This window comes from Culex quinquefasciatus, chromosome 3 (assembly GCF_015732765.1).
Source record: "Culex quinquefasciatus strain JHB chromosome 3, VPISU_Cqui_1.0_pri_paternal, whole genome shotgun sequence".
NCBI lineage: Eukaryota > Metazoa > Arthropoda > Insecta > Diptera > Culicidae > Culex > Culex quinquefasciatus.
Genome location: NC_051863.1, coordinates 200,154,274 through 200,181,745, shown reverse-complemented (window position 1 = coordinate 200,181,745; position 27,472 = coordinate 200,154,274). Strand labels below are relative to the sequence as shown.

General features: G+C 39.1%; 2 protein-coding genes across 10 annotated transcripts in view; both read left to right on the top strand.

Moving 5' to 3' along the window:
• Positions 1-613: 613 nt before the first annotated feature.
• On the top strand, positions 614-1,604 carry LOC6032885 (collagenase). Its single transcript, XM_001843358.2, has 2 exons — positions 614-884; positions 953-1,604. The coding sequence occupies exons 1-2, from the start codon at positions 664-666 to the stop codon at positions 1,554-1,556; spliced, it is 825 nt and encodes a 274-aa protein (XP_001843410.2). The 5' UTR covers positions 614-663; the 3' UTR covers positions 1,557-1,604.
• Positions 1,605-3,297: 1,693 nt separating this feature from the next.
• LOC6032888 (prominin-like protein) overlaps positions 3,298-27,472 on the top strand; it is a 38,758-nt gene continuing 14,583 nt past the window's right edge. For 3 of the 9 annotated variants that reach the window (XM_038259870.1, XM_038259869.1, XM_038259873.1), the window contains exons 1-2: positions 3,298-4,009; positions 24,684-25,166. In XM_038259870.1, coding sequence (XP_038115798.1) covers positions 24,743-25,166 — 424 coding nt within the window. In that variant the 5' untranslated portion in view covers positions 3,298-4,009; positions 24,684-24,742. Of the gene's footprint in view, positions 4,010-21,337; positions 21,386-24,683; positions 25,167-27,472 lie in introns of those variants that run through there. The other 6 variants (XR_005278219.1, XM_038259876.1, XM_038259874.1 and 3 more) reach the window with 4 other exon arrangements.

Sequence of the window (27,472 nt, the reverse complement as noted above, 5' to 3'; positions counted from 1 at the left end):
TCTAGAAATAGAGTCGAATTCCAATCGATTATAATAAAATGTCTTTCTTGTTAATGTCATAAGTCATAAGCAGGGTTTGGAACAGATTTTTCATAAATCATAAAGGGTGAATTTATATGGAAACACCCCCCTCCCCTTTTTCTCGATCTTGGGGATATAGTTGTTATGCATATATTTTGGAGTGGAAATTTTACACATTGTTTTCATAGGATCAGATAATTGTTTTTTACATTTAATCATGCTTGTTAATTGTTTTAAAGTATTTTGCAAAACTGTAGTTTTTATTTGGAACATGGATTTTTATTTAGAATAGCTGGAGCAACTATTTATTTTAAAAGGGTGTTAATATTAGCAAAAAAAAAAGTTTGTTGTTCATTTCGTCTAACCAATTAATTTTCTTTCAAAAGTCCTATTACAACTCAACGCTTCGAATCAAATAGTTGGTTATTCCCAAGGAACACCTTCGAATTCAGACCACACGTCACGGACACCTGTTAAGCCCAGATGCCATCGAACCATCTGTGGACAAGTGCCAAATTTCCTTATCAACTTACAGGTTTTGGATTACCAAACATACATCCAGGTTGATAAGACTAGCACGAGCCTTTAAATAGCGGAAAATTCCAAGCAGTTCGATTAGTTCGCTCAAATCGGTTGTGCAAGATGAAATCCCTAGCAGTGCTTGCAGTCCTCGTGGCAGCCGTTTCGGCTTCCATCATTCCGGACCGTGACCAGCGGGTCATTGGTGGAAACACCGCTGACCTCGGTCAGTTCCCGTATGCCGTTGGATTGATCACCCGTATCAACATCCTGCTCTCTGGTCAGTGCTCTGGATCTTTGATTTCCGCTAACTTCATCCTCACCTCGGCTAGCTGTGTCAGCGGGTAAGTTCGTAAATTACAGATCATGGATTTGAAATCGAAAGCTGACTTTTTGTACTTCCATTTTCTAGCATCCAGAGTGCCGTTGCCGTTATGGGAGGTCTTGCCATTAACAACCCAACCGAACCGGGACAGGTTCGCATGACTGTGACTCAATTCGTTGTCCACTCTGGATTCGAAGAGAACGGTGAAGTTTTCGATGTCGCTCTAGCTCGTCTTCCATCTGCTGTGTCCTTCAGCGACAACCTACGTCCGGTGCGTCTGCCGAACCGTCGCCAGGTTGACAACCTGTTCACAAACCAGCAGGGCACGTTCATCGGCTGGGGACGATTCGGTGAGGGAACCACGAACTCTGAGGTGCTGCGTTTTGGACGGTCTACCGTCATCTCCAACCTGGCCTGCCGTTTGAGCTTGCCGACCAACACGATTCTGGATGAGAATATTTGTACTAACGGACTCGATTCGGCCACTAACCAGGCCTCTCCGTGCCAGGGTGACAGTGGCGCACCGCTGACCGTCACCGACGCCGACGGAATCACCACCCAGATTGGTGTCTTTTCGTTCCACTCGATTCTCGGATGCGACAGCGGTCGTGCTGCTGTCTTTACTCGCATGTCCGCATATCTGGACTGGATCGCAGCGAACTCCGATGTTGTGATTCGTGACGATTTCTAAGCGGTTGATTGGTTCTTACGCAGTAATATATTGTAATCTTACTTTTTACCTAGAAGTGTTTCATTGTTGAAGAAATTTATTGCAGATCATAAACTTTGGCTATCAGAGCAATCATGCAACCAATTCTAAAATACTGAAGTTATCCCCTAAATGAACTTAGTGTGGCAATTTAAAATTTTTTGCAATTTGCATTTCGTAAAATATTATTAATAGGTATGAATTTGCATTTCATGATTTGTGCAGATGCTTTCAAAATGCCAGTTAAAAATCAATGTTTAAATACAGTGTAGATTGACAGTAAATTATTTCGAATTTCGTCACATTTCACGGATGAAGTAAGAGGTTCTAGAATTTAAAAAAAGCGTTCACGTGGTTTAGGGATGGCCCTGTAACGCCTTTAAATGTAAAACAACAAAAGCTTTGATGCTAACCAGTTGTTATTTTTAAAGTTTAGGTGATTACTAATTAATTAATTACTCTGTGTATTGCTCGTTGAAGCAAGCCCGGAATTTCAAGAAAAAAACGTTTCTTAATCCACCATTAGGTGGTTGGTGCCTTCCTCACATTTACAAAGTAATAATGAAAATAAGTTTATGAAAAAAAAACTGATACAGACTTTTTTCAGAAAACATGCAGACTTTCAAAAAGACCCGGCCTTTTGAGGTTATGCAAAAAATCATCCTTTTTTGTAGATACAAAAATCTTTTTCTTAGCATAACTTTTTAAATACTTTAATAAACAGAATAAATTTTAATAGGGTCTTATGGGACCCCAAAACGAATCGAAAAAGGCTGACCCGGCCAAAATCGGTTCAGCCAGTTCTGAGAAAATCGTGTGGAAAAACAATCATGTCTACACACATCCCCACAGACATTTGCTCAGATTCTGAGTCGATAGGTATCGAGAAATTAAAAGTGCAATATGGAGTTAAACATTCTGTCAAGCTACTGTGAAGTTTACCATGAAAGCTGCGAAAGTTTCACTCCATGTTACCGGCTCACATCTCTCTTTTTAATTTCTCAATCGAGAAATTAAAAAGAGAGATGTGAGCCGGTAACATGGAGTGAAACTTTCGCAGCTGCCATGGTAAACTTCACAGCAGCTTGACAGAAAATTTAACTCCATGTTGTACTTTTAATTTCTCGATACGTGAAGGCATATCTAGAAGGTATATTTAAGAAGTTGAATTTTCGAGTGATTTTATAGCCTTGCCTCAGTGAGGTGAGGAAGGCAAAAAACAAACAAATTGGAAAAACATAAGACTTTGTTTTCGAGGTTACGATTTATTGTAAAAACTTTTTTTTTATTTTAAATTTGTAAGCTGTGGACACCACACAGATTAATATTGTTATGTCCCAAATTCCAAATTTATCTAAAATAATTTTTGTACAGTTATTGTTATACCACGGGGTCAAATCGGCTAAGTGTATGGATTTCTGCTCAACAAGAGTTGGTAGTCTGAGTTATAACAATCAAATCTTGATAACTGAAATCCCAGCAATCTTCATCAAACGACACAAGGAAATTACTGAATTTTCAGCAAAATAATGTTATATGTCTTCTGCTGAAATTTCAGTGAATCATCTGTAAAAGTAAAAAAGTAACAAATATCAATAAACTGAGAATTCAGTAAAATATAAATTACTGAATCATTTACTGAAATTTAAGTTGATGAAAATTCAGTAACTTTACTCATCCCAGCCCACAGTGAACCAAATAAATGAAAATGAACCCCGTCCGTCTAGCGCAATGTGTCAAAATAACTGTCAGTGTGCCTTGCTTTTTGCTTTCGACACGATCCGTCCAACGGTGAACGTTGCCTCTTGTCTGTGTGTTCGGCTCAGTTGCAGAGTGGCTTTCGGCCGGAACGGTCTCCAGGCTCGCGTTGTCCTGGTGCGCGCGACGGCGTGTGTGTGTGTGAGAGAGAGAGTTGTGATTGGAAAACATAATTCATCTGAAGAAAAAAAAAATAAAGTGCGGAAACCACATCCTTTCGGGCCAGGATTAACGGAGGGCTTCCACCGGGGGGGCCGCCAGCGGAGTGTCCACCTCGATCGCAAGGTGCTCGAAAGAGTGTTTTTGTGAAGTTTTGAGAAGAAAAAGAAAAAAAATCGGATCAGCAAAGAATCGATTTTGCTTTGCGTGTGTGGGAGAGTGGAAAGTGTTATCAATCAAAAAGGGGTTAGTTCGAGAGATATTTGAAGTTTTAGTTAGTTTACAAAAGATACAGTGAGTGCAGTGTACGAATAAGAATTGCGCTGTCGAATTCGAGCGTAATTCCATTCATCGAAAGTGAAAATTCTGCATTTCTTTGTTGAGTGAAGGATTGAAAAAAAAAAGAAGTTCGGCAGACATCGCCTTTATCTTCATCCCGACGACACAGACACATCTGTGTTTGTTAGCGGTTGCCCAAGAAACTGCCAGACGAGAAGTGTACAATCGACAACATAAAGGTAGGAACCGAATGAACGCTCTCACAAATACAACCAGAGCGGTGTTTGTGTGTTGTAAACTCTGCTCTTTATGCTTTCTGTGTGGATAATGTTGTTGAACTGGTTGAGACACGGCTAGTTAGAACTCCTACACTAATTTAAGCTTACTAAGTCTTTTCATAATTTTAGATTCATTATTTCAATCTTCGATACCATGTTGATAGCAGCTTAATTTCTAGAGTTTTTTTAAAGGTATGTACTATAAGCTATTGTATTTGATATGTTTAAAGGATCCTTGTAAAATAACTCTCAATTTGATACTTTTTTTTTCTTTTTGCCGATTTTTACTATGATACAGATAAGCTTGTTATCAACATAAAGCTGGAGAAATTTGAATTTACGAAAACTTATTTAAACATTCTAGAGAACTTTTGCAAAATCAAGTGAGAATTTTTGTGATACATACCGTAGTTGTAGATGTATGTTTCTGATTTCTATAGAGAAAATGCTAATAACTATCAAAGGAATTTTAGTTCTTGTTTTCCTAATCAAGGTTGCAAAAAGATGGGTAACTTTTTCGGTTCTAACACAAAACGACTCTGCGCGTTTCGTGTTTCACAATTTGATAGATATGAACTTAAAAAAGGGGCAGTGTTCATGCTACAAGGATAACCATCATGACTAAGAACTTTAGATACTTAAATAGCACGTCCCGAGTTGGTAAAAGGTGTTTCATCTTCAGGCGTTTCATCTCGCTGCGCAAAATTTTGGTTTGCTGCTCCTTATAGAGCCCTAAGACGAAGTTTTTCGTCAAAAATGAAATAACGCTGTAAAAGTACATGCCAGTATTGTAGTAATTGAGGCAACCGTGAAGTTTATTTACCGACGCGCTTCGCAATTAAACCCAATGCCTTAACTGATGAACTTGAATTAACGGCCCAACAAAAGGTCGGATGGTGATCATTGTTTGCGGCAGCAAAAAGTGTTCTCAAACAAAATTGCACTCCCCATACTCTAGCAAGACTCTTCGAGATTTTTACGAATTTTGTCAATTTTCCTCAACAAGTTGATTATTGCTTTATAAATGTGCTCAAATTTTATCTACTCAGCTCATCAGTGGTCAAGGTTCTTCATTTCTGTAGTTTTGCCTGGTGGGTTTCACTCTGTTTATCTTGAAATCGGAACCGTGAAAAACGGAAAACAATGATCATTTTGAATTATTAATTTGGTTTGCAAATTTCGTATTTGATAATGTTGTGATGCATTTTTATTAGATTTTCCCTCAGAAATCACCCTTTCAAGACACTGTTTGATCATGTCAACGGCGTACAACACTGTTGATTACAAACAATACCACCTGTTATCATGTAGTACCACATCCGTTGGCGCAAAAAAGTGAGTCAAAAAAAAAATGGCAGCTTGTCGCATTCGCGCACCACTCACAGCCGGAAAAACCTCAGAACAATGGGAAAAGCTCGTCGCGCCTTCCGTCCGCGCTTTTGCAGTGATTTTTTTTTATTCATTTGCCTCGTTGAAAATGTGTTTGTTTGTTATTTATTTTCTGTTTGCGGTCTGGTAGCCACCCAGGTGTGAACCGCAGGCCGCGAACAACGGGTACAGTTACAAGTCTCGCTGAATGGCCACTCGCTGACGAGCGACCAGCGAGGGCAATTATTAGAAAATTAAGGTGGGAGGGGGTCGTAAATTAATCATGGATCTCTCGAGGGGGTGCTGCCCATTGTTCTATGACCACGGTCAACGAAACATCAAACAGTTTATTGCGGGGAAGACATAAAAAGTGAACGTGAGCTTGGATTTTTCTCTCTTACTGTGATGGCCACCCTCCCTTGAAGGTCATCCGTTAAATGACTTTGTCGGGAAGCAGTTTCCAGGAAGATTTAATTGCTAATCAGAGCAACCCAAATGATACTATGCTATAAAGTTTCAAGTACTCCGTATAAAAGCAGAAGAGTGATACATTCCAAGCACTGGTATTTAGATAAAATGAAAGGAAACAACCATCATGAATACCTATGTACACACTTGTCAGCACTGTCATTGCAGCTACTCCGACACGATTTTTTTAACCTCCCCTCCGTTTGCTCCCACCCACGCCACTCTGAAAACGTTGAAGCGCTGCAGATATGCTGCCAGCTTACGGCAACTGGGATGTGATTCTGATGAGTTTCTCGTTAATGGTGAATGACAAGAGTCAACATACACTTTCCGATTCGAGAATGCGAGCGCTTGGCTTGTTCCGTCTGGTGCAGAGGTGTTTCGTTAAGTTTTTTTTTTGTTAAAACAAATATTATCTGTATTTATTCTGCGTTTGATAACAAATTTTATCAAGCTTATCGTTTTGATTGACGTTTGGTTTTGATAGGCATTTCCACAAAATGTCTTGTCGAACAGTTGTTATGTTTGCAGGACAAGAATCAAATTTTGCAGCTATCTTATGATCAAATGTTTCGATAAAAATGTACGCTTGGTGTTCAAATTGATCTAGCTTGATTGAAATGTTACTAAACCGACTTGTCTGACATAAACTTAAATACTTTGTTCAATGATTTCTAGTGCCACTGCTCTTCCAGTGCTTGACCGACGAATCAAGAGATTTGATAGACCTATGCAAACTGAAGCGGTATCATTCATTGCTGTATCATACTCATCTCAGTGTGTTTGCTGTTATCATTTACTATGTGTTACATATTGCTATTCACAAAAACTTGAATCTACCGCGTTAGAACTTACACAATGGCCAAGTTATATGAAACCCATCCAAGCAGAAGAATCGTTTCCGCTTCGAGGGTGTCTCTTGCAGATAATGACACAAATCGACAAAACGACGTCGTTGTTGAACATTTGCAAAGTACCTGATTTGGAAACATCAGTACAGTTTTGTATGCTGATAGTCCACATACGACAGGGAAAGTTCTTCTCGTCAGCGATGCAACGGAAACAGCTAATGTATAGTACTGCGGTCGCGTCGTAAGCAGCAGAAAGAAGTGAAAAAAGAACACAGTTATACACGTTAATCATCTTCTCAGCTGGGGCTTTGCCGCTGGGTCACACATTTGTGGTTGTTTGCTCTTCTGCTTCTTTGCCTGGAGAACGTTCTTTGCGCTGCACATGACCGACCATATTTGTCTGTGTGTGGATGTGGAACCAAACTAGGCCCCGGCGAACAAGTGAAACCTGATAAGCGGGCTCGCTGGCCGTATTTGTATGTGAGCGAGTATTTAATGCGCTGCGCTACTCATCAGGCTTAAAGTAGCTGCTCAACAGGAGTATTAGTCGGGGCAGCAGCCACTACTGATGTTTACCAGAGACTCTTCGGAGCGAGTTCTACTTTGGTGTGAAGCAAAGCAAGGGCTGTTGCTATCTCTACAGAAGTTTCCACTTATGGCATGGTTGAGGTGTACAGTTATGATATAGAACTGTTTTTCCCTCTTTAACTTCAAAACAAGGCTCATGGTACAAAGAGTCAGGAGAAGTGTAGTGTTTAGACATGAACAGACTCTTTAAGTTCAGCCTGAAGCAAATACTGTACTGTTTTTGATTTTTTTGTGTTGCAAAATGAACAATACAAGAACTTGTACCCATTCCTTTGTCTGACAAAACTGCTTCACCGTTGAGAGAGACTGCAGACATCAAATACTTCACAACCCTATTATCTTTCGATTCTGTCAACCTCTGCAAAGTTTGCAGACACCTTTCAACACTTTCTAACGCCATTCACTGGGAGAAATTGGCACCAAGGGAGAAAGAGCGGTGATAATTGAACCAGTCAACCTGCCGGGAGTGACTCATCCAACGTCTTGCCCAAGCAAAACTGGATAAAAACCTAGAAACGAACGGTAGATTTGTTCACCACACCAGCAAAACATGACAGATCCCATCCGGAACGTGTCCGGAATGTGAACTCGTTCTTCGTCGACTTGAATTTGATGGAAAATGAGGGACCTTTAAATCCCAAAATGTCTGCTTTTTGACAAATTTGCCCGACTGTCTTCAACTGGCGGCGCTGGCATTGGCAACACCAGGAAGAACACAAAAACCCAGAACAGACAAACTTTAAATAGCTTCCCGTAGAGCCGGTAAGCGTCGAGCTGATGCACGTGTGAGTGGTATATGATGTGCTTGCAGGCCGAGTTGGGTACAATGACATTTACGGGCACAGTGGGATAATTGGTTGAACTTGTTTTTTAAAGCGAATTTTTACCTTGAGGTTTCTTCTAAATTAAGTTTGAAATTCTAAGTTAGTTTGCAGGATAAATAATTTAGTTCTTCTAGATCAACTCTAAAAAATCGACAATCTCCCAATGTGCGCGGGCATTTCCCGTGCGGCCACGACAACGCGCGACGCAGCGACGGTTTATTCTGTTTATTTGCTGAATTTCTGCTTCACCACGGGCGACCCTCGCGAGTTGCGACCACTGGCTGATTCTGCGGAACGCAAATGGTTCATACAGTCAGGCGCATGCATGTTGTTATTATTGCGAACTTTCTTTTTCCAGCGGATGGCGTTCCAATTCGGGTAATGATTGCCTTAATTACTTCGATGCTTCCCAGAAATACGCCAAGAGGTGGGATTGTCAACGGAGATCCGTATCGAATCATGCAAAAAATCATAAATCATACTCATCACATCATCAATCTGGGCACGTGCTCCGTAAGAGGCAACGCCCTTTCGCAACATTGAGTTGGCCATTTTGACAACTTTCGTTAACGGTTTAGGGTTGGGCTCTGCACAAAACGAAACAACCGAAAGGATTAAAAAACCTAACAAATGTGAAAGTGGAGTCTCTCACGGGACCAAAACGTCGCAATTTAATTAGCATGTTCGACCGAATTTTTTCGTCGTCACTAATTAAAGTGACTTTGTTTGCACGGGGAATTTGCGGAATATTTCGTGCTGCATGAGTTGCTGTTATCCGGGAATGTGTCGCCGATTGGTCGCGTACGTGATACCAGCAACTCTGAAGGATGCTAATGGGGACAGCGCCAAGTTCTGTTCTAACATCCATCTTGTGACTACGACAGAACATGCGAATGGGTTAGATACGTAGCGTGTAGGCATGATTTGGTAACCGTAACATAACAAAAGATCTAAATGAATCACATGTGTCACTTGTTTACGGAAGTTAACGACAGTTTTTTTTTCGTAATAAGATATTTATTAAAAATTTAAAAATGATTGAAAAGTGATTATATTTTACAAATCATCATCAAGCTTTCATCAAGCTATTACATGGTTTGAGACAATGTCCATGTTCACAGTAATGTCCAATATTTGAAAACAGATTTTTTAAACTCCGATTCAATTTGCCAATAATCTTCTTCAAACTGGTTGCCATATAGTATTCTAAGTATTCATCGTGGTACATTTAATTACATTTATTTTTCAAATAAAGCTAAACATGAAGATTGTATTCTCAGGAAGTGATACATGGCTCCACCGTTATGCGACATTTGAGGTTTTATAATGTAATATCTGTGCATCAAGAACAAAATAACTGCAATACTGTCGTGTTATCAAAACACTTGGTCATAAATCTCTGCCGCGGTGCTTTTCGTATGAAGTTTGCACCTCAGCAGAGTCCCCACGCAAGCGGTGCCGGTCTACAAATCTTGTTTTGATTTCACTCATAAACACTCACTTTCAGTATAATTAACTGCAATCTTACATAAACAAATAAACCCAGCTTGTTTTACTCAGTTACGCAAATGCATGCCCAGTGTGGTTTTGCTGTTATTTTTTGATATACAGTATGTAAAAAAAGTATTTACACCCCTTGAGCACTATGCACATTTTGTGATGAAACATGTAAAAAATTTAAAGTTTGACAGGAACCTAGTACTACGTTTTGTTCAGAAACTCATGCCAAACATTTTGCTACAAACAGCTCATGAAAAGATGATTTCTATAAAAGTTATATAACAAATACTATTACGAAAATAAAAAGGTGCAAAAAGTTTGTACACCTTTCGAAAAATTAACATAAATAATGTTATTTGTTGACAAATCACCATAAATCCAGTCTCCCAACTCCAAATAGGCATCCTTGACTGATTAAAAAAATAATTTGGATTGAATATAAAGTTTACTAACTACTTAGTATAATAGTTTATATAACTCTGAAAATTATATATAAAACTTATCTAAACTTAATTTTGAAAACTTCTAATTAAACTAAATGTCAATATATTACCATAGAATTGCTAAATAAACATTTTGGAGTGGGTATAACACCGTTTTGGGGGTATTTGTATCGATAGAATAGATTTTTCGTTGGAATTTCGTACCAACCCGGAATTACGTCGTCGGAAAATCCGCCGGCATCGAACCGGTCCACAATTCTTAAGTCAACCTATGTGGCATCGGAAAGGGCATAAAATTTCCGATCTTTTGATACCCATACATCTAGGTTTTCTATAAAACCCACGTTTTTAAATACCTGGGCAAAAGTAAGTTTGATCCACGAGAACAAAAATTAAGAAATTCCATACATTTTTGGCAGATTGCTCAAACAAAACCATAACAACGTTTTTACCTAGGTATTTAAAATCGTGGGTTTTATAGAAAACCTAGATGTATGGGTATCAAAAGATCGGAAATTTTATGCCCTTTCCGATGCCACATAGGTTGACTTAAGAATTGTGGACCGGTTCGATGCCGGCGGATTTTCTGACGACGTAATTGTTTCAACGTATCGATACAAATACCCCAAAACGGTGTTATACCCGCTCCAAAATGTTTATTTAGCAATTCTATGGTAATATATTGACATTTAGTTGAATTAAAAGTTTGCAAAATTAAGTTTAGATAAGTTTTATATAGAATTTCAGAGTTATATAAACTTTTATACTAAGTAGTTAGTAAACTTTATATTCAATCCAAATTATTTTTTAATCAGTCAAGGATTGAAGTTGGGAGACTGGATTTATGGTGATTTGTCAACAAATAACATTATTTATGTTAATTTTTCGAAAGGTGTACAAACTTTTTGCACCTTTTTAGTTTCGTAATAGTATTTGTTATATAACTTTTATAGAAATCATCTTTTCATGAGTTTTTTGTAGCAAAATGTCTGGCATGAGTTTATGAACAAAACGTAGTACTAGGTTTCTGTCAACATTAAATTGTTTAGATGTTTCATCACAATATGTGCATAGTGCCCAAGGGGTGTAAATACTTTTTTTACATACTGTATTGGCAATACAAGAATTTCATCGTTTCTAAGAAAATTTTGAACTATCTCAAACCAACTTCTCACGTCGAACGCAGCCCTTAATGCGAATGCATACCAAGTCGAAATCCGCTTTGCGTTAGAACCCCCCGCTGAGGTCGAGCACATGCTGCAGGAAGCGTAACATGACACATGGAAGCAGCTATCACCCAAGTGTGACCAGATCTGGGCCATCGACGAAATGTGGGAAAGTTTCTAAAACGCTGACTGTAATTCTGGTTGGTTGTGCACTTAATCACCAGGAAGACAAACGCTACTTTGCGGTCGGTGAGATACATTTCAACCTGTTATGTTGAAAATTGCAAGAAGCCGTACAGAAGTTGAATCCGTGCTAGAAAGTGACCCACTGATTGCGGCCGCAGATTCAAGTAGATCTACTTGTAGCAATTTGAACGTGGAGACTACTCAGCTGATTGAAAATAAGTGCATTCTTGGATAGGCAGACAGAAAAGTGAATCATTACAGTGTAGGAGGGCAATTTTAGATGCAAAGAACCGCAAAGTAATTGGTTCGTCTATTTCTGTTTATTCATGCACTGCAATTTGCATATTCATTGTGGCGATTGCAAAAATAAGTTTCCACCAGATTTAGTCACGCAAACTAGCGCGCCAAATATTTTGGTTCGATTTGAAATGTGTGTGCCTAGCAAACAGAAAGTGCTTCACTTTTTCCCCCCAATCATGTTTATTGGCGGTTGACCCACAAACGGACCGGTGGTGGCGGATTGGCGCTAATGGGGCTGCAACGCGCCAAAACAAACCAGTTCAAGAGTGCCTGGTCCAGGTGCCGCCGACGCCATGCCGGAAAGTGGTCCCAGTAACGGGAATCGGTCAAGTTGCTGGTCTTCCAACAGGTGACGCCACTTGCTGCGAATCGTCCATTCTATCTGTACTGAGATGATACACATTTCAAGTGTGTTTAGATCATTAAAAAAAGCTTAACAACGCCAAAAAGTGGCCTCGAATGTTGTTGTTTATCTTTTTGTAATGGCCACCACCTCCACCGCCCAAAAGAGAGGAGAGGGTGGTAAACGCTTCTTCCCAGAACTAGCGAACCAGCAGAAATTAAAACCTTTAATCCGTTTACACTCGACGCGCGGCGATGACTTCTGTCCGGTTGCGGAGAGTCGTTAAAAATGTCGGAATCACACCATTGAAGTGAATGAGTAAACATTATGCACCTTTCCCCGGCGCACCAATTTCTCATACGAGAGGCCTCATCAATCTTCTCGTCGTCGTCATGAATATTGGAAACGCGAGGCGTACAAAGCGAAAAGTGTGTGCGTGAGTTTGTGTTTACAGTTCATGTGCGGTTCAGACTTGGAAATTGTTTATGTTGAAGGATTTCCGCTGTCAGGTCTTATCTTCTTTTTTTCTTCTTTCTACAACTGGCGACTGACAGACTGATTGAGCTGGACAAGCGCGAAAAGTGCATTGTGTGGAGGTTGTGTTTGAATTTTATTGTTTACATTTCGGTTGCAGTTAATAGGTTGGACGTTTTATCGACTGATGTTTGAATTTGATAGCTTTATTAGTGAATAATGAAGCGTTTGTGTATTAGGTTTTAACTATTTGTTAGCGTTTACTCCACAACAATAAAAATGATGTTTTTACAAAAGTTTCTTTAAGAGATCATCAGCACATAATTTCTGTAATACCATTTGATTATTGAAGTTTAATCACATTCGTAAAACTACATAAAAGTACAAGTATAAAATGAAGTAGAAAAGTATTATTTTTTCAGTGTTTGGACAGTGAGTAAAATGAATCCATACTCCACAATCATAAAATTAATTCTAAAACTTGTTTTTCATGACTTTTCTTAAACAAGTTATATTGGTTTCAGCTCTGAAACAAAATAGTAATACTTTGTAGTTTTTCCTTTTTTTCTGGTTTTTTTTTTATATTTTTTTATATTTTTTCCTTAAAAATCTAACTTCTCGTGTTTGTTTTACTTCAAACAACTCAATATTTTCAAATATTTGGTGCAAGATTTTAAAATATGTTTGTAGTTTTTAGGCACCTATCAATTATTTAAATGTTTTTATTATGCCACATAGTTTTCAGGTTTATATTTGGCTTTGGTTTCATAGCACAAAAACATTAAACGATTGATTAACATCCTTCCACAATCTTCAATTTAATACCCATTTTTGCAGCGGTGCTCCTTAATTATTTTACTTATTCTTCAAGCACAAACCAATTTGAAGTATTTATGATACCAATTCAATTTTCATCTCATTTGATCATGGTAAACAAAAACGCAAAAAAAAAACTCAATTTTGCTTTTGCCATTCCCGCCTGTTAATATAATTTATTTAAATGAAACAACATCAATCATTCTTGAAAAAAGCTAATCTAAAATGTAATAGATTAGCAACAACTAACCTAGCGAAAAAAAAAAACTTCGTCGAATTCCTTGAATAAGAATTCTAGACTGTTTTTTTATTAGGTCATATAAACATATGAATCACAATAGCATATAGGACTTTTAAAAAAAAACTCTAGAATTGTAGTTTTGAGTTTTTAAGCTGGTGTCTATAAATTACGTGTCTGTTTTTTCACAAATAATTGCGTGTACTGGCCATCCGCGATAAGCATAATTCGAAAAATGCCCCAAAAAATCGATATCTACTCGCTCGGGAAAAAAGTATCTACGCAGCATCTGGGAATGGGGTCACTCACCGTCATATTTTCATCCCGCCACATCTTGTGCTGCTGCTGCCAAAAAGTTGCTTGGACTCACTTCAGAATCGATTACCTACTGTCTGACCAACTGACCGCAGCAGCATCAGCCTCGACACTGCGGAAATCGGACGGTAAATATGCGTGGCCGCCCCCCTTGAAACCAGCCTATGCACATACACACTGAAACGATGTTGTGGCCAATAGCCCCCGGGGGGGGGGGGGGGGGGGGGGGGGGGGGTCATGACATGTGAAGCATCTCCGAGCTCAAGTGGCGACATACGGTCTACGACCTGACACAGACGCTGGTTTGGTGTGTGGCAGCAGCTGGTGAAATACCACTCGTCACGGAATGAAAGAGAACGAGCTTCCACTTCCACCATGGAAGCTGCTCCAATTTCGACACATGATATAATGCTAAAATGTGATACCCCATGCGCCATTTGCTCAGGGAGATTCGTTCTGCCAGCTATTATAGAGCTATGAAGCGTTAAAGTTGCACACGGAATCGCACTATTCTGCAAAACTGGTTATACCGGCGGAGCATCGTAAAAGGTCATTGGCGAATGAGTGGGCGCCGTCATCATCACATGTTTCTTTGGCAGGAGAGGGGGAAAAGTGCATCTCTTTGAAGCCCGACGCTGACGTCATGAACGTTTCGATTCGAGTGGACTTTCCACACTTGGTCGAACTTGCTGAAATCAGCTGGTTGACTCAACGATTTGAAAGTGGCCCATAAATCATGGGTCGTAGTGTGACAAATCAAAGTTGCTACAAACAACGCTTTTGTTTCCGTACGGTTTCGCGGAGTAATGGGTTCGGAAGATGAAGTGCTACGTAGAAACCATTAATGTGCCGATTTCGTTTATAGCAATCAGGGGTTCTTGAATGTTGAGATTGTGAGTTTATCGTGAAATTATTTCACTATTTTAAGAACCTCCGACCTTTAGTCTCAAACATTAAGCCATTTCCATTAGAGAGCTGCCATGTTTTGCAACTTTGCTGAGTAAACATGTTAATTTGTCACCTTCTCAAAAGGATGACATGCATCACACGAAGTTCAGTTCGAGAACAGCTACGCTCCGTGGGGGCGTTGTGCCAACCCGGATCATTCGCCTAATCCGACCGGCTAATTGGCCCAATTAAACTGTCTCCACGTTCAATTCTCCACTCCACACACAACTCGAGTCCCGGGTCTGTGACTGCGACAACGAACTCGAAATAATTAATTTTATTGTCATCAATTAGGTCGCTGCGGTGCTGCTGAGTCATTTGGGGAGTTGACTTTCAAAAGCGTTGAACGGTATTGCTTTGGAACCACAGTGTCGATCGCACAGTAATGTGACCAAGTGCCAAGACAGATTAGTGACTTTTTCTGTAATTGAAGTTTTCTGCCTCTTTGCACTCGTCGGGTCGTTGCTGTAAATTGCAACGGAATGCCATTTTGTCTAATGCAGCAGCAGCAGCTGTTGGAGAACGTGGCACTTCGTTTCCATTTTTTTCCACTTCACTTGAGAGGTCTGAACTGGTGTGGTATGCTGACGGGACGACAACGGTCGGCTCAGCTGAAGGTCGGTCCAGCGGAGCAACGGGGTGTTGTTTGGTCCTCGTTCTGCTGAATCAACAAACGAACTTGGCCACTCGGTGTGCGTTTTGCTGGGATTCGAATTACGCTTTGAGGGGTTACCTTCCAACAGATGTGAACATTTTAATCTGAACTTTTCCTTTGCATGCACACAATTCAACGCTGAGATTTGACTTTTCTGTAAGTTTTCCATGGCATGAAAAACGCAAACCCGACCTGAACCGGTAATTCGCAGAGGCTGAAGAATTGGAAAACACTGCGTGCTCACTGCAATACTACACCGGAGAGCACTTTACACACCGTACCGCTAGAGGCCAGCTACTCTGCTGCTGGACCAAAGTCGGAATCGGAACGCGCCCGCGCAAATTAACCGACTTTTTTTTTCTTCTGCTCGCGGTTTGAGTTCATTTCGGATCGACCGACCTTGGCAATCGGTGGCAACTGGTTTTCTGCGTTTTTCTTTATTGAGGTGGAAGAAATTGAAATTCGACAGAAGAGCGAGTTTATTGTGGAACTGCGAAATTAACCCGTGGCGAACATCAATCAGTGAAACAGTAGGAAGGTTGGAATGTGATAAGTATTTCTAACCAGGAACGATTTTACGTTATCATTGAGATCCCAACCCGGAGCTTGTTGCATCCAATTAGTGCCACAAACATGGTATTGGTTCAATATAGCAAAAAAGATAAGATTAGACTTATCCAGACATGTGAATGCCGTCATTCATGATAGTGAGCTATCAATTCAGTCTAGTGCTTTATAGTTATCAATCGAACGATTATATTGTTTTATTTCTTCCTCTTTGTTTATGTTTGGATCGCAGAGACATTTACTGACAAGTCCACCTTTTTATGATCGAGTAGTGCTATTCCCATGAATCATTGAACAACAGTTCGATTGTTACGAATTTTCGTATTTTCCATTCTAACGCACCAGTGTCATTCTCTACGTTTTTGAAAATTAGACTTTCCTTTGTACTTTTCGATTTAGATTCATTTTTTCCATACAAGTCATACAAATTTGCGGGCTGGTCATAAAAGAGTTTGTAAATTGTAAAAATCTATCTGTATCTTGCGAAAGGATTTTCTAATTCCTTATGATGACTTGTGCACTGATTATGACTGCTCAGAAAAAATGTTGATTTTTGATCTTGAATTACGTCTCACTCTTAGTTGGTAGGATGGAATTGCAAAAATATAAAAAATTAAACACAAATTAACAATTAAATATAAATTCCTTTTTTTCAATTAAAAAAAATGTGCAATTAAAAAAAATGTGCAATGGCAGGACAAGGATTGATACCTAAGAGCATGCAATGGCACTGACCTTGTTGCGTGCTCTTCGGTTGACGTCCACGTAAGGAACATCCTGGAAGGAGCGTAACTAACTGCATCCGTAGTTCTGTTAGATCATCCGAATTATCTTGATCAGAACATTATAGCTCTGGTTCGTTGCGAGTGTCCTATTTTCTTACCTCCACGTTGGCTTGGTTTTCATGATGACCTAGCTGGTGGCCTGTGGAAACAGATCGTAAACCTTTGACCACCGCGGGTCAGAGTTGAGACGGCTAAAAGAAAGGGGTGCGACAATGTGGGAAAGGGAAGTAATTTGTGATTGTAGACGGTATTGTTTTGATTCGCAGTATGTTGAGTCAACTGCTGTGGATGTACCTGAAACATCGCACAACGGGGATTCTCTTCTCTTCATTCTCAGCTACCACCTATCTCCTATTTTTATTTTGCTCTTCTGATTCCCAATTCTTCACCGATTCTTCTATTTAATATCCAACATTTTGATATTAATTTTACTAACTTTTGATTCTCTTATCTCTCAAAGCTTTTCCACTCTTTTCTATCAATTGATACTGCTGTAACAAACTTTGTTTTGTTTTTTTCCTTAAAAATATACTTCTCCTTAATGTACTAGTAATATCAAGTCTATTTATCATTCGCCTAATCTTTTTTGATTTTATTGCGAATTTATTTATTTGAATAATTATTTATCTGTCCTATAAATTATCATTACTATAATCTAAGCTTGTTTTGTATCTCTATTTATTAACTATTGTCTAATTTTACATCTAATACATCTAGCTTCTCATTTTTATTCTTCAAAATACGCTCATCATTCTCTTACAATTAATACTTGATTTTTATAAAATAAATTCTCTTTTACTGTCTATTGTTTTCAATCTTCACCCTTTTTTTCAAACAAGTGAGGTTTGAGCCCTTACTCAATTTATGGAATGGTTAAAGGATTAACACAAATATTACTATTGTATTTTTGACAAACTTTTATAACATGCTTAGGACCAAAAATTGTAACAAAACACCGCGACAAAAGAAATAGCAACAGATAAACAGACTCAACAATAGGGAAGATTTCAGGAGAAAACAAAACACAGTAAATAACAATAAGTTTTTGAGTTCAAATCAAAAATAAAACAGTTTTAGTTTTAATGAAAGTTGGTAGGCACACTTTAAATGGTTAGGCGCTTATACTTACATCAAACCCTACGTAATGTACCACCCCCGGCCGAGTTAAAATGCGTAACCGGAAAAGAAGGTGTGCATGCCTGGCACGAAAACTCAAAGCGTGTTCTAGCGTGCTGCTCGTACTGACTCAGAGTAAGGGTGAGATGTAGGTGTAAGGGCAGTGCGTGTTGGTCGGGAACCTGGTGCATAAGATCGGTCAAGGCCCGTTCTTACACTGAAAATTGCGAATTGCGAATTGCGAATTAAAAAAAATGTGCAATTTTTTTGAAAATGGTTCGATTTTCGACAATTAAAAAATATAATGATAGAATGTACCGTTGAACATAATATTTTTGGAAGATTGAGAAGGAAAAAAGTGAAAAGAAAAAATAAGAATTATTTTCAACCTTTATATCTCTAATCGCAACTGATCGCTCTGAACATTGAGTGGACGAATAAATATGCAAAAATATTGCAAAAATAGACCAATGGCTGAAATTTGATCGAAATCAATGCAGGGAACCTATCGGCCTAGCGGTTTTTAGTTTTTGACCTTGATAAAAATCGTGAAGAAATCGTTGTTTTTTTTTGGTTTTCAACCATAGTAGACAACTTTTTGTGTCAAAATAAAAATAAAAAAATCAGCCAATGCAGATTTCGTGATTGTGTAGAACAAATTGGCAAATTCTTTGGAAAAAAAGTGATTTAAGGTCTTAGATGGAGTCTTCCATTCTTGGAGCAATGACTTTCAATGATGGTTCTGAATTCAGGGCCCAGGAAATGATTTTACAATCATCACAATGAAATTCGTTTTTTGATTGATCCAATCAGAATCAAGATTTGAATGCCTTTCTAAAACAAAGATGGCCGCCAAATGGCCGGAACGGAATGATGTCATTTAGAGCCTTGGATCATTAAAAATAGTTTCTGTTCTACAAAAGCGCCGAATCTTCACCGATTTGGCTGGAAATTTTACCAGGGCCATATTTTGACACAAAAAGATTACTACTGTGGTTGAAAATCTAAAACTCGATTCTATACAAGGCCAAAAACTAAAAACCCTATGCCGATTGTTTCCCCTTTATTGAATTTTCCCCAATTTCGGCCATCGGTCATGTATCCATATAGAATCGATCACTAAATGTACAGTTCTATCAGAGAACATATCTGGATTTTTGAAAAGTTTCAATAAACAAAGTTTTCATATTTTGCTTTTTGACTATTTTCAAAAACTCCTGACTTAAGGCGTTTTAAAAAGCAAAACAATAAAATATTGTTTATTGGATCTTTTCAAAAAAATCTGGATTTTTTCATTTAAAATTTTCTTTATTTGCGAAAAGAAAAAATATTCTTCGACAAAGGGCCAAACCAAAATTATATCAAAAACACTAAATGAAAACATAAAAAAACACGATACAAAATGTTAGATAATGAAAAAAATAACTTCCTTGAATTACTCCTCTCAATTACTTTAAAACTCACAAAACTATAGATTACATCTAGAGTAATGCTCATTGCTCTGCTTTCGTTGGAACAAAATTGAAACAATTAATCCCCCCCAAATCGGGGTCGATTTGCGCAGCACGAACGAACACAGAACACTTTGTAATTAAGCACAGCGAACCAGCATCCACATTGGGCAAGACCTTCCAAGTTGGAGTTGCTGTAGCAGCAGCAATCGCTGGCAGATTTTGCCTCCCCCGAGCCAACGAAAGAACGGGAACCTCGGAGAGCCGTGATATAAATTATCGCATTACAGCATCTGCACTTGCCTCGATGTTCGTGCCACAGTTACCGAGATCCCCAACCTACCCCACACTGTCGATGGAGCATCTATTAAGGGCTAAGCTGGCTGTGGGGTGCTGCGGGAGTTGCCTTTTCGGTTTCATTTGCGCAACAACATCTTCCACCACCGCGGCTGATGTTGGAAAGCAGAACCAATGTTTCGAATTTAACGCCACCCGGCTTAGGTCTTTAGACGAGACTTTGAACGAAAATGGAAAGTGGCCAAGTCTCGGCGGTGGCAGGTCATGGCGAATGGGCAACAAAAGAGATATACCCTATGGCTAGTTTATGGACGGGAAGCCCCCTCTCGTATAGTACGAAGCTGTGAGTTGAACCAAGTTCAGGCACTAACACATGCCTAGTGACGTTGACTGCTCAGGTGAAAGGGGCAATGAATCACGTGTTCATGGTGGAACTTCCAAGCAAGATTGGTTTAATCATATTTCGATACCAAACTTGGCTATTAGTGAGAAGTTCGATTTTGAGAAGCGAAAGTTTGTCCTCACAGCCGAGATGACATTCGCCGATGCATCTCATACATTTGGGAAGCTGCAAAGTCTCACGCATCGAGGAAAAGGAAAAGCTGCCATACAATTTGCGGTCGACGGCGTCGTCGATTCCCCACAGCAATCGAATAAATGAAACTCTTTGCCAAGAGTGCTCGTCGCGCCATGTAGGTCAGCGTATAGTTTAGCATGCATAATGGTTCCACGAGAAGACATCTCTCCAGGCGGCTGCTGCCGGCAATGGTTATTCACATTGACAGAGCGGCGATGTGCGAGATATACAGAAGCGAATCTGACAGCCAGGAATGGTACTTGAATTTACTAAAGCACTGCCACCACTTTGAGACTGTAAAATGAATAGTTTCGACAGAAGCAGCAGCATCAAGCAGTAATAAAAAGCGACCAAATCGAGGGAAACCCAATCTCGCGCAGAATGGATGTTAAATTATAGCTGGTGGTAACATTTAGAAGACGTTGGCTTTGCAGCATCAGCTCGTCGGGGTGAGCTCCTCGTTCTGACTGTATCGGATGCTTTGCCAGACAATAAAAGTCTGACGTGATTGGTGGGGCGAATCAGCCACAGATTTGGCTATAATGCGGGTGCTCTGCTGCGGGATCTTGGTGAATTAAGACTCACAAAGGATTACCCAGGGTCCGTTGATTCTCTGAAGCTTCTTCGAAACGTATACAAAATTTGTAGAGTTTAAGAATCAATAATTTCAATGATTGATTGATTCTTTCAAAATTAAAAAAGTAATCCTACAACAGTCAATTTTTAGTAAGAACAATGACGATTAAATACTAGAAATATCCCCCTTGCAAACAGTGATATCACTTGAAAGTAATCCTGTGAAGTATGTTATACTCGGTGCTTACTCACCATTGGCTCTCGTCAGGTGTTGTCACCAAATGTTCCTAGAGGATTCGACTTACTCGTGTGTTGTTAAAGTTGAGTGAATATTTACGGCACCCCGTCACACTAACTTCACTCGACAGCCTGATAACAACGAAACAGGCAGGAACCAGCCGCCCCTGGCGATTCAAAACAGTTGGAATTCAATCGCGAAGAAGCACTGATCGTCGTCGTCCTCCTAGTCGTAGTTTAGTTCAGAGGTGAGGAAGGGTGAAAGGTGTTTTTTTTGGGAAAGGACCACCTCCACTCCGCCGTTGAGCATGAGTTGGATAAGGTCTTGGCTGCCCCTCTTACTTGGTGGTGAATCTGTGTTTCGTCGTTGTGTAATCGATGAAAGCCCGCGTAAACGCAGAGCAATTGATCAAACCGTCGTGATTTAAAGTGGAGCGATGTCATCGAGGTTGTAACTTCCACAAAAATGTTTGTTTTAATCCAAACTGTCCAAACCATTACACGATCGGAAACAGGTTTCTGTCGGCTGGCACTGTAATTGTGTATCACATGAGTTTACTGTTTTATGTCTGCGTGATTCTTTTCCTTGAGTGGGTTTTTCTTGTCCGTTTCGTCTAAGATTTTACGAGTAGGTACCTAGAAGAGAGTGAAACGATGACTCAGTCGGATCAAGCTAATGGATAAGGTCGTTTTCAGTCGGTTTGCTCTTTTTGCCTGCTGCCTTATTGCTCGTAAAAGAAGCAAGACTAGCCTAATGTTCCCACACAAAACCTGTTTACTCTCAGATTCTATCCATTCAATGCCCTTCAAAATTAGACGAAACGAAACATTCTAAATTGGCAAACGCCAATCGAAGCTTGTTTTACACGTGTACTAATTGAAGAGTGGTGGGTGCCCAGCTGCATCATGTAAATGACTCAATTGCATACTGCTCACCACGTTCCACGAAGAAGCATATATTTATAGTCGCCGATTGGTTAAACCAGCAGTTGGTTCGGATCATCTCTCGGTTGTGATGCTGCGAAGGAGTTTGTTTTGACGGCGTCTTCTTCAACCCCCTCCCTCCCGTTGAGGGGCACGCATGTTGGTTGAGAGTGTTTCGTTTTCGGTTCTTGCAAGTTTGTGAAAATACTTTGCAGCTGCAAATGATGAAAGAGTGTTTGTTTCCAAACTTTGGCTCGTTACGAAATGATTCAGTCTTCCGCGGCGAGGGTTGGTTAGTGCTTCTGACCAGCAAGAGGTGTGTCGAACTAAAACAAATTTAGTTTTTTGAATAAAATTCTGGCATTCCGATTAGGCAATGAAGAGGCTTTCCATTATTTATTATTATTAGTTTATTATTATTTTTTTTAATTACTCGAAATACAAATGAGTAATTTTCTCCGAAGTCGATGATTTCCTGAAATTTTGAGCGGATAAATGACATTTGATATGACCAAATCAGTAGTTTCGAAAGGTGGTTTGTTCATAAAAATGTTTAATTGGAAAATATGATTCTTTGAATGTGATTTCTGATCGATTTAGTGTCTTCAAGAAAGTTGTAATTTTTTTTAGGCAACAATTTAGTTTCGGACAAATATTTCAATAACATTTCAAATGAATAAATTTATTTTCAAATAAATTAAGTTAGAATGTAGAAATTTGCAATAAAAAGTACTTATTTTTGTTCAATTAAACATAAAAAAATATTTTTTTTCCCGCAAATATAATTTCCAGAAATATTTTTGCCCTGACCTTTAAAAAAAATTGAAGAAGAGAGACATTAACTTTATGGAATTTGCATTGAGCCAAGTATATTTAAAAATCTATTCAAGTTTTTTTCTTGTACGAACTATATTACAGATGTTTAGCGTTCTAACTACAGTCCAGACTCGATTATCAAAAAGCCTTGGAAAAAATTCACTCCGGATAATCGAACCATGGTCTTTTTTGTCTCACACTGTTGAATGTCGAGCTTAAGGGTGCATAGCAACCAAATAATTTGTTGTCAACAATCTGAATTGTCTGTAACAAAAATCTTTTTGCAAAAGCTCTGCTTGATGTGTACCGTTAACAATGATCCCTGAACTACGCTAAAGTGATTGAGAATTTTGTAATCTAAGATGTGGCCAAAATGGCAGTGATGAAATATTGAAAAATTTCATTTCGTAATTAACTATGCAATCAACTATTCTAATTTAACTAATATATGGGGTCGCAGAAGTTGAATTTTATGTTAAAAGTAAAAAAATAAAAACAAACTACAAAGTGGATCACAACTATTCTAATTTAACTAAAATGGGGTCGCAGAACTTGAATTTTATATCAAAAGTAAGAAAATAATAACAAACTACAAAAATAATCGAACTTCGGCTAGTCGAACTTCGAATAATTTAAACATTGGATGTGTGTATGTGGATTGTATAATTCGACGGTAACATTTCAAAAGGCATCATGTACATTTTGACACTTTCTGGGTTATTGCATATTCTGAAAGTACTCCTAATAAGCTACCTCTCCACCAAAAATGAGCAAAAGTTACTTCAGTAAAGTTTGTTTAATCAATCAAATTAAATAAAGTAACATAAACAAAATCTCTGCCATCAGCAGTCCCTGTTTATATAGCCCTGTCAACCTATCAAACAAAAGGCTACATAAACCTCGTGACGAAAAAAAAGCATCATGAACAAAGCGCCATGTACATTCGGCGAAGAAAAACGAATCATAACAAAGCGCCCCCCTCAATGACAGCAGGGTGATATCGACGTTGGTGATTTCAAAAGGAGTTATGTTTGTTTTTCTTAAATAAAACGACGGAAATAATGTTTTATGGAATTTGGATGATCAAGTATCAATGAAAGCAACGTTTTTCATCGTTTGTTATTATTAGAACATCTTATTTTGCTTTTATATTAAAATGGGAATTGAAAAATGATGCTCAACATTCAAATGCGTTTTTCTCAAAACGCATGGTTTATACATGATGCTTTTTGAAATGTTGGCGTCGAATTGTTTTAAAAGAAAATATTTTTTTTTTATTTATGTCATTTCCTTTTTTTGACTCTGAAAATCACGATAAGTTGCTGTGATATTGAAATGAAATTGGACAAAAACTTGTTAAAACCATTTCCGACTGCCTGAAAAATTGCTTAAAAATATGTATAGTTTATTCTAAAAATCCATTTCAAGAATAGCCATTGATTTGTACCACAATTGATTGAACAAATGATTGCAAAAAAGTAAAACCTTCAAGGGGCAGTTTCCTAAGTTTTAAGTTGATAACGCGTCCCGAGTTCATTACCTACAGCGGAAACAAAGAAAAACCAATCAAATCTGATATCAAGGCCACTTCCCGCACTTCACAAGCTGTCAACATTTGTCCGCGCTTTTGTTCCGAGCTTCTAGGGCGCACTTTTTGCGCGCAGATAATTGCACTTGACATCGTTTGAAAATAAATCGATTGTTCGCATTTGGTCCAATTGACCCGCTGTTCAAACATCCATCGTCAGTCTGGATGTGCGTTCTAATAGAGTTTTCCACTTTTGCACTCTCTTCCTCTCTTTTCAGGTGGGACCGTAATCGAATCATTCCCGTCGTAGCACGCTCTCGGCCTTCCATCGTCGGTCATGGAGGTGCCTGCAAGTAGCGCCAGTAGCAGAACGACCGACGCCACAGTCAACTTCCGTCAGAGCTGCCATCACCACTCGACTCACTCCCGAGCGTCCACAACCAGAAGCCATTCCCCCCGTTCCTCCCCCGCGACGACAGAAATGATTTCGTCACGCGGCAGTAGCTGGCGGCGGTCCACGTTCCGGGGCCCACCGAAGCTGGCATTCGTCATCCTATTGCTCATGGCCGTTTTCGGCAGCAGAAGTAATCAACTAGTACAAGCGGAGATTTTGAAGATCCCGAAGACTGAATTCACCAACTTTAGCGAAACACCCAACTACATTAGCTCAACGTCTTACAACGCGCGCGGAATGGGTCCGCTGTACAATCTGACCAACATTGCGATCCGGCTGTTTGTCGACACCGATCCGGTCCCAGAAGGTGAGTGTTTCGTAATTAGATTTATCTGTCCGCTTCGATCCACTTGTTGCGGGTGGCCGTCGAACACAATGGAGGAAAAAAAACTCGAAGGGAAATTAAATTGTTTATGCCAGATTGGAACCAAAACTGGGCTATTGTTTCTGAAGGGGGTTGAAATCTTTGACCACTTGTACTTGGACCGCGGACAATGGACCCCAATTTCCCAACCGCCCTAAAGTCCCAAAGTGAGCAATTTGAGGTAGTGTTGCAGTCCCTTGTTTTTGCATGCTCTCTCGTGTAGCGAACGTGCCATGCACCAACCCCATTATGATTGTGGCACTTTTGCAGCACCGAGTGTGGCTTGGTGGCGCCCCATTCAAGGAATTCTCTTTGTGGCTTTGTGCTACAACAGAAACACCTGGGGCCTGGGGCTGTGCTCCGTGTGACTCTACAGTAAGTAGGTTACCGGGGAAGTGTGCTTTTGCTTCGATTCAAGCGTTCGACATTCCATCTCTGGAGGAGACACAAATGTATCATCATCAGAATGGGTTCGCATTCGACAACGCTTGGACAGCAAGTGGCTTCAACTACCTCGGGGGTGGCCATTATTCTATCATGTTTAATAAACACTCGCATGGAATCGTTCCCGGACAAAGGGGGAAAAGAACTCGCCGGATTGTATGTAAATCTGGAATGATGGACGCCCTCGTTCAGGCGAGCGTAACTCCCCCGGCGGGGACCACTCCGCAATTTTGCGCATGTGGACGACGACGAAGCGTTCTATATATATTCATATTTCAATTACGCACACCCCACACACATCATTTGTATTCCTTATTTACATTCATGCTCGGATGGTGGTAACTGTTTATGAACCCACCCGATGTTATGACACCTTCTCTACACCCTTTAGATGTACTTCATCAAGATGCAGCAACCAGATAGAGAGCTCTGGGTCCATTTTTTTTGCCCGCAACAAGATCAAATGGGTTGAATATTCGCTGACCTTGCTCGACACTTGCGGGTATGTCTGTGTCTGCGTGGCACACCGGATCGGGGTCCCGTGTTTGAAATGGCAGACGGAATTAATTCGTGCAGTAGAAAGACTTCTTAGCGAGGAGGCTTCAAACGGATAAATTGTAAATTTTCAAAATTCATTCTATGTTTAGGTCACAAATTTGATTTTATATTCTTATCTTTTATACTAATTTTGTTAAGATATCTAAAACGGCTTAAAACCAAATGGCGGGTTATAATAGCCCATTTAAAATGGATTTGCCTTGAGATTCTGGAGGGAATGCGTTTCGGTATAAAAATATGCTTTGCTTTAGAAAACTGTGATAAAAATACATTAGCGATTATTTTTGTGTATTTTTTTTATCCTTAAGATGATTTTTTGTGTAACTATTCTGATTTGTTAAGCAAAAGTTTAAAATTTATAAAACTGATCATTACCTTGTGAAACTCTCTCGGTAAAGATTTCCAAAAAAAAAAAAAAATATTCACATGATTTTTTAATGGTTCCATACTTTTGAAGTTACAACGTTACTTACTTTTTCTGTCATTCTCGAATACCAAAACGGTAAAATTTTTACTTTCAAAAATAACAGTGTTTGAAAAAAAAACTTTGAAATTGCATATACTTTTCTGGTATTCAATATTGAAAAGATCAGTTAATTTCGCAAAAGTTTCATTTCCCAACAAAGAAAATCGGACCAAAGTTTCCCAGGTACCGTCACTTGAAAATTACAAAGTTACCGATTTATTAGGTGACATTTAGAAAAAATCATTTTCATCGACTCTAATTATTTATGAGGCGGTGTCTCTGAAACTATGTAGTTCCAGGTTTCCAAAGTTCCAGAGAGAAAGTTGTAGGAATTTTTTTTCAGCTTTTGAAATATATTTTTTAGAGGGTTTTTCTTTTTTCTTTTCATTGTATTTTGAAAATGCACACAAAAAATACGAACAGAAATCGAACCTTAAAGTTACTATAACTTGAAAAAGGTACATTTTATCAAAAAATAAATTAATGTACTTTGACATAAATTTTTATGTGAATTTAGCTTTTAGTGATAATTTCAGGGATGGAATAATCGCAAAAAATCATTTTCGCTTGCGAACTTTCTTCACCCGCGAAAGAGAGAGGAGGCAAGTCATGCAAAAAAAAAAATCGCTCCCAAACTTCTCAAAGAAAATCAATCTGTGGATGATTTTTTTTTGTGAATTTCCTTGTTAGCATCACTTAAAATTATTTATTTCGCTTTGTTTACACTCATTGCCCAACTACAAAAGTGACAGTTCATTTTTTCGACCTGTGACGTTACACA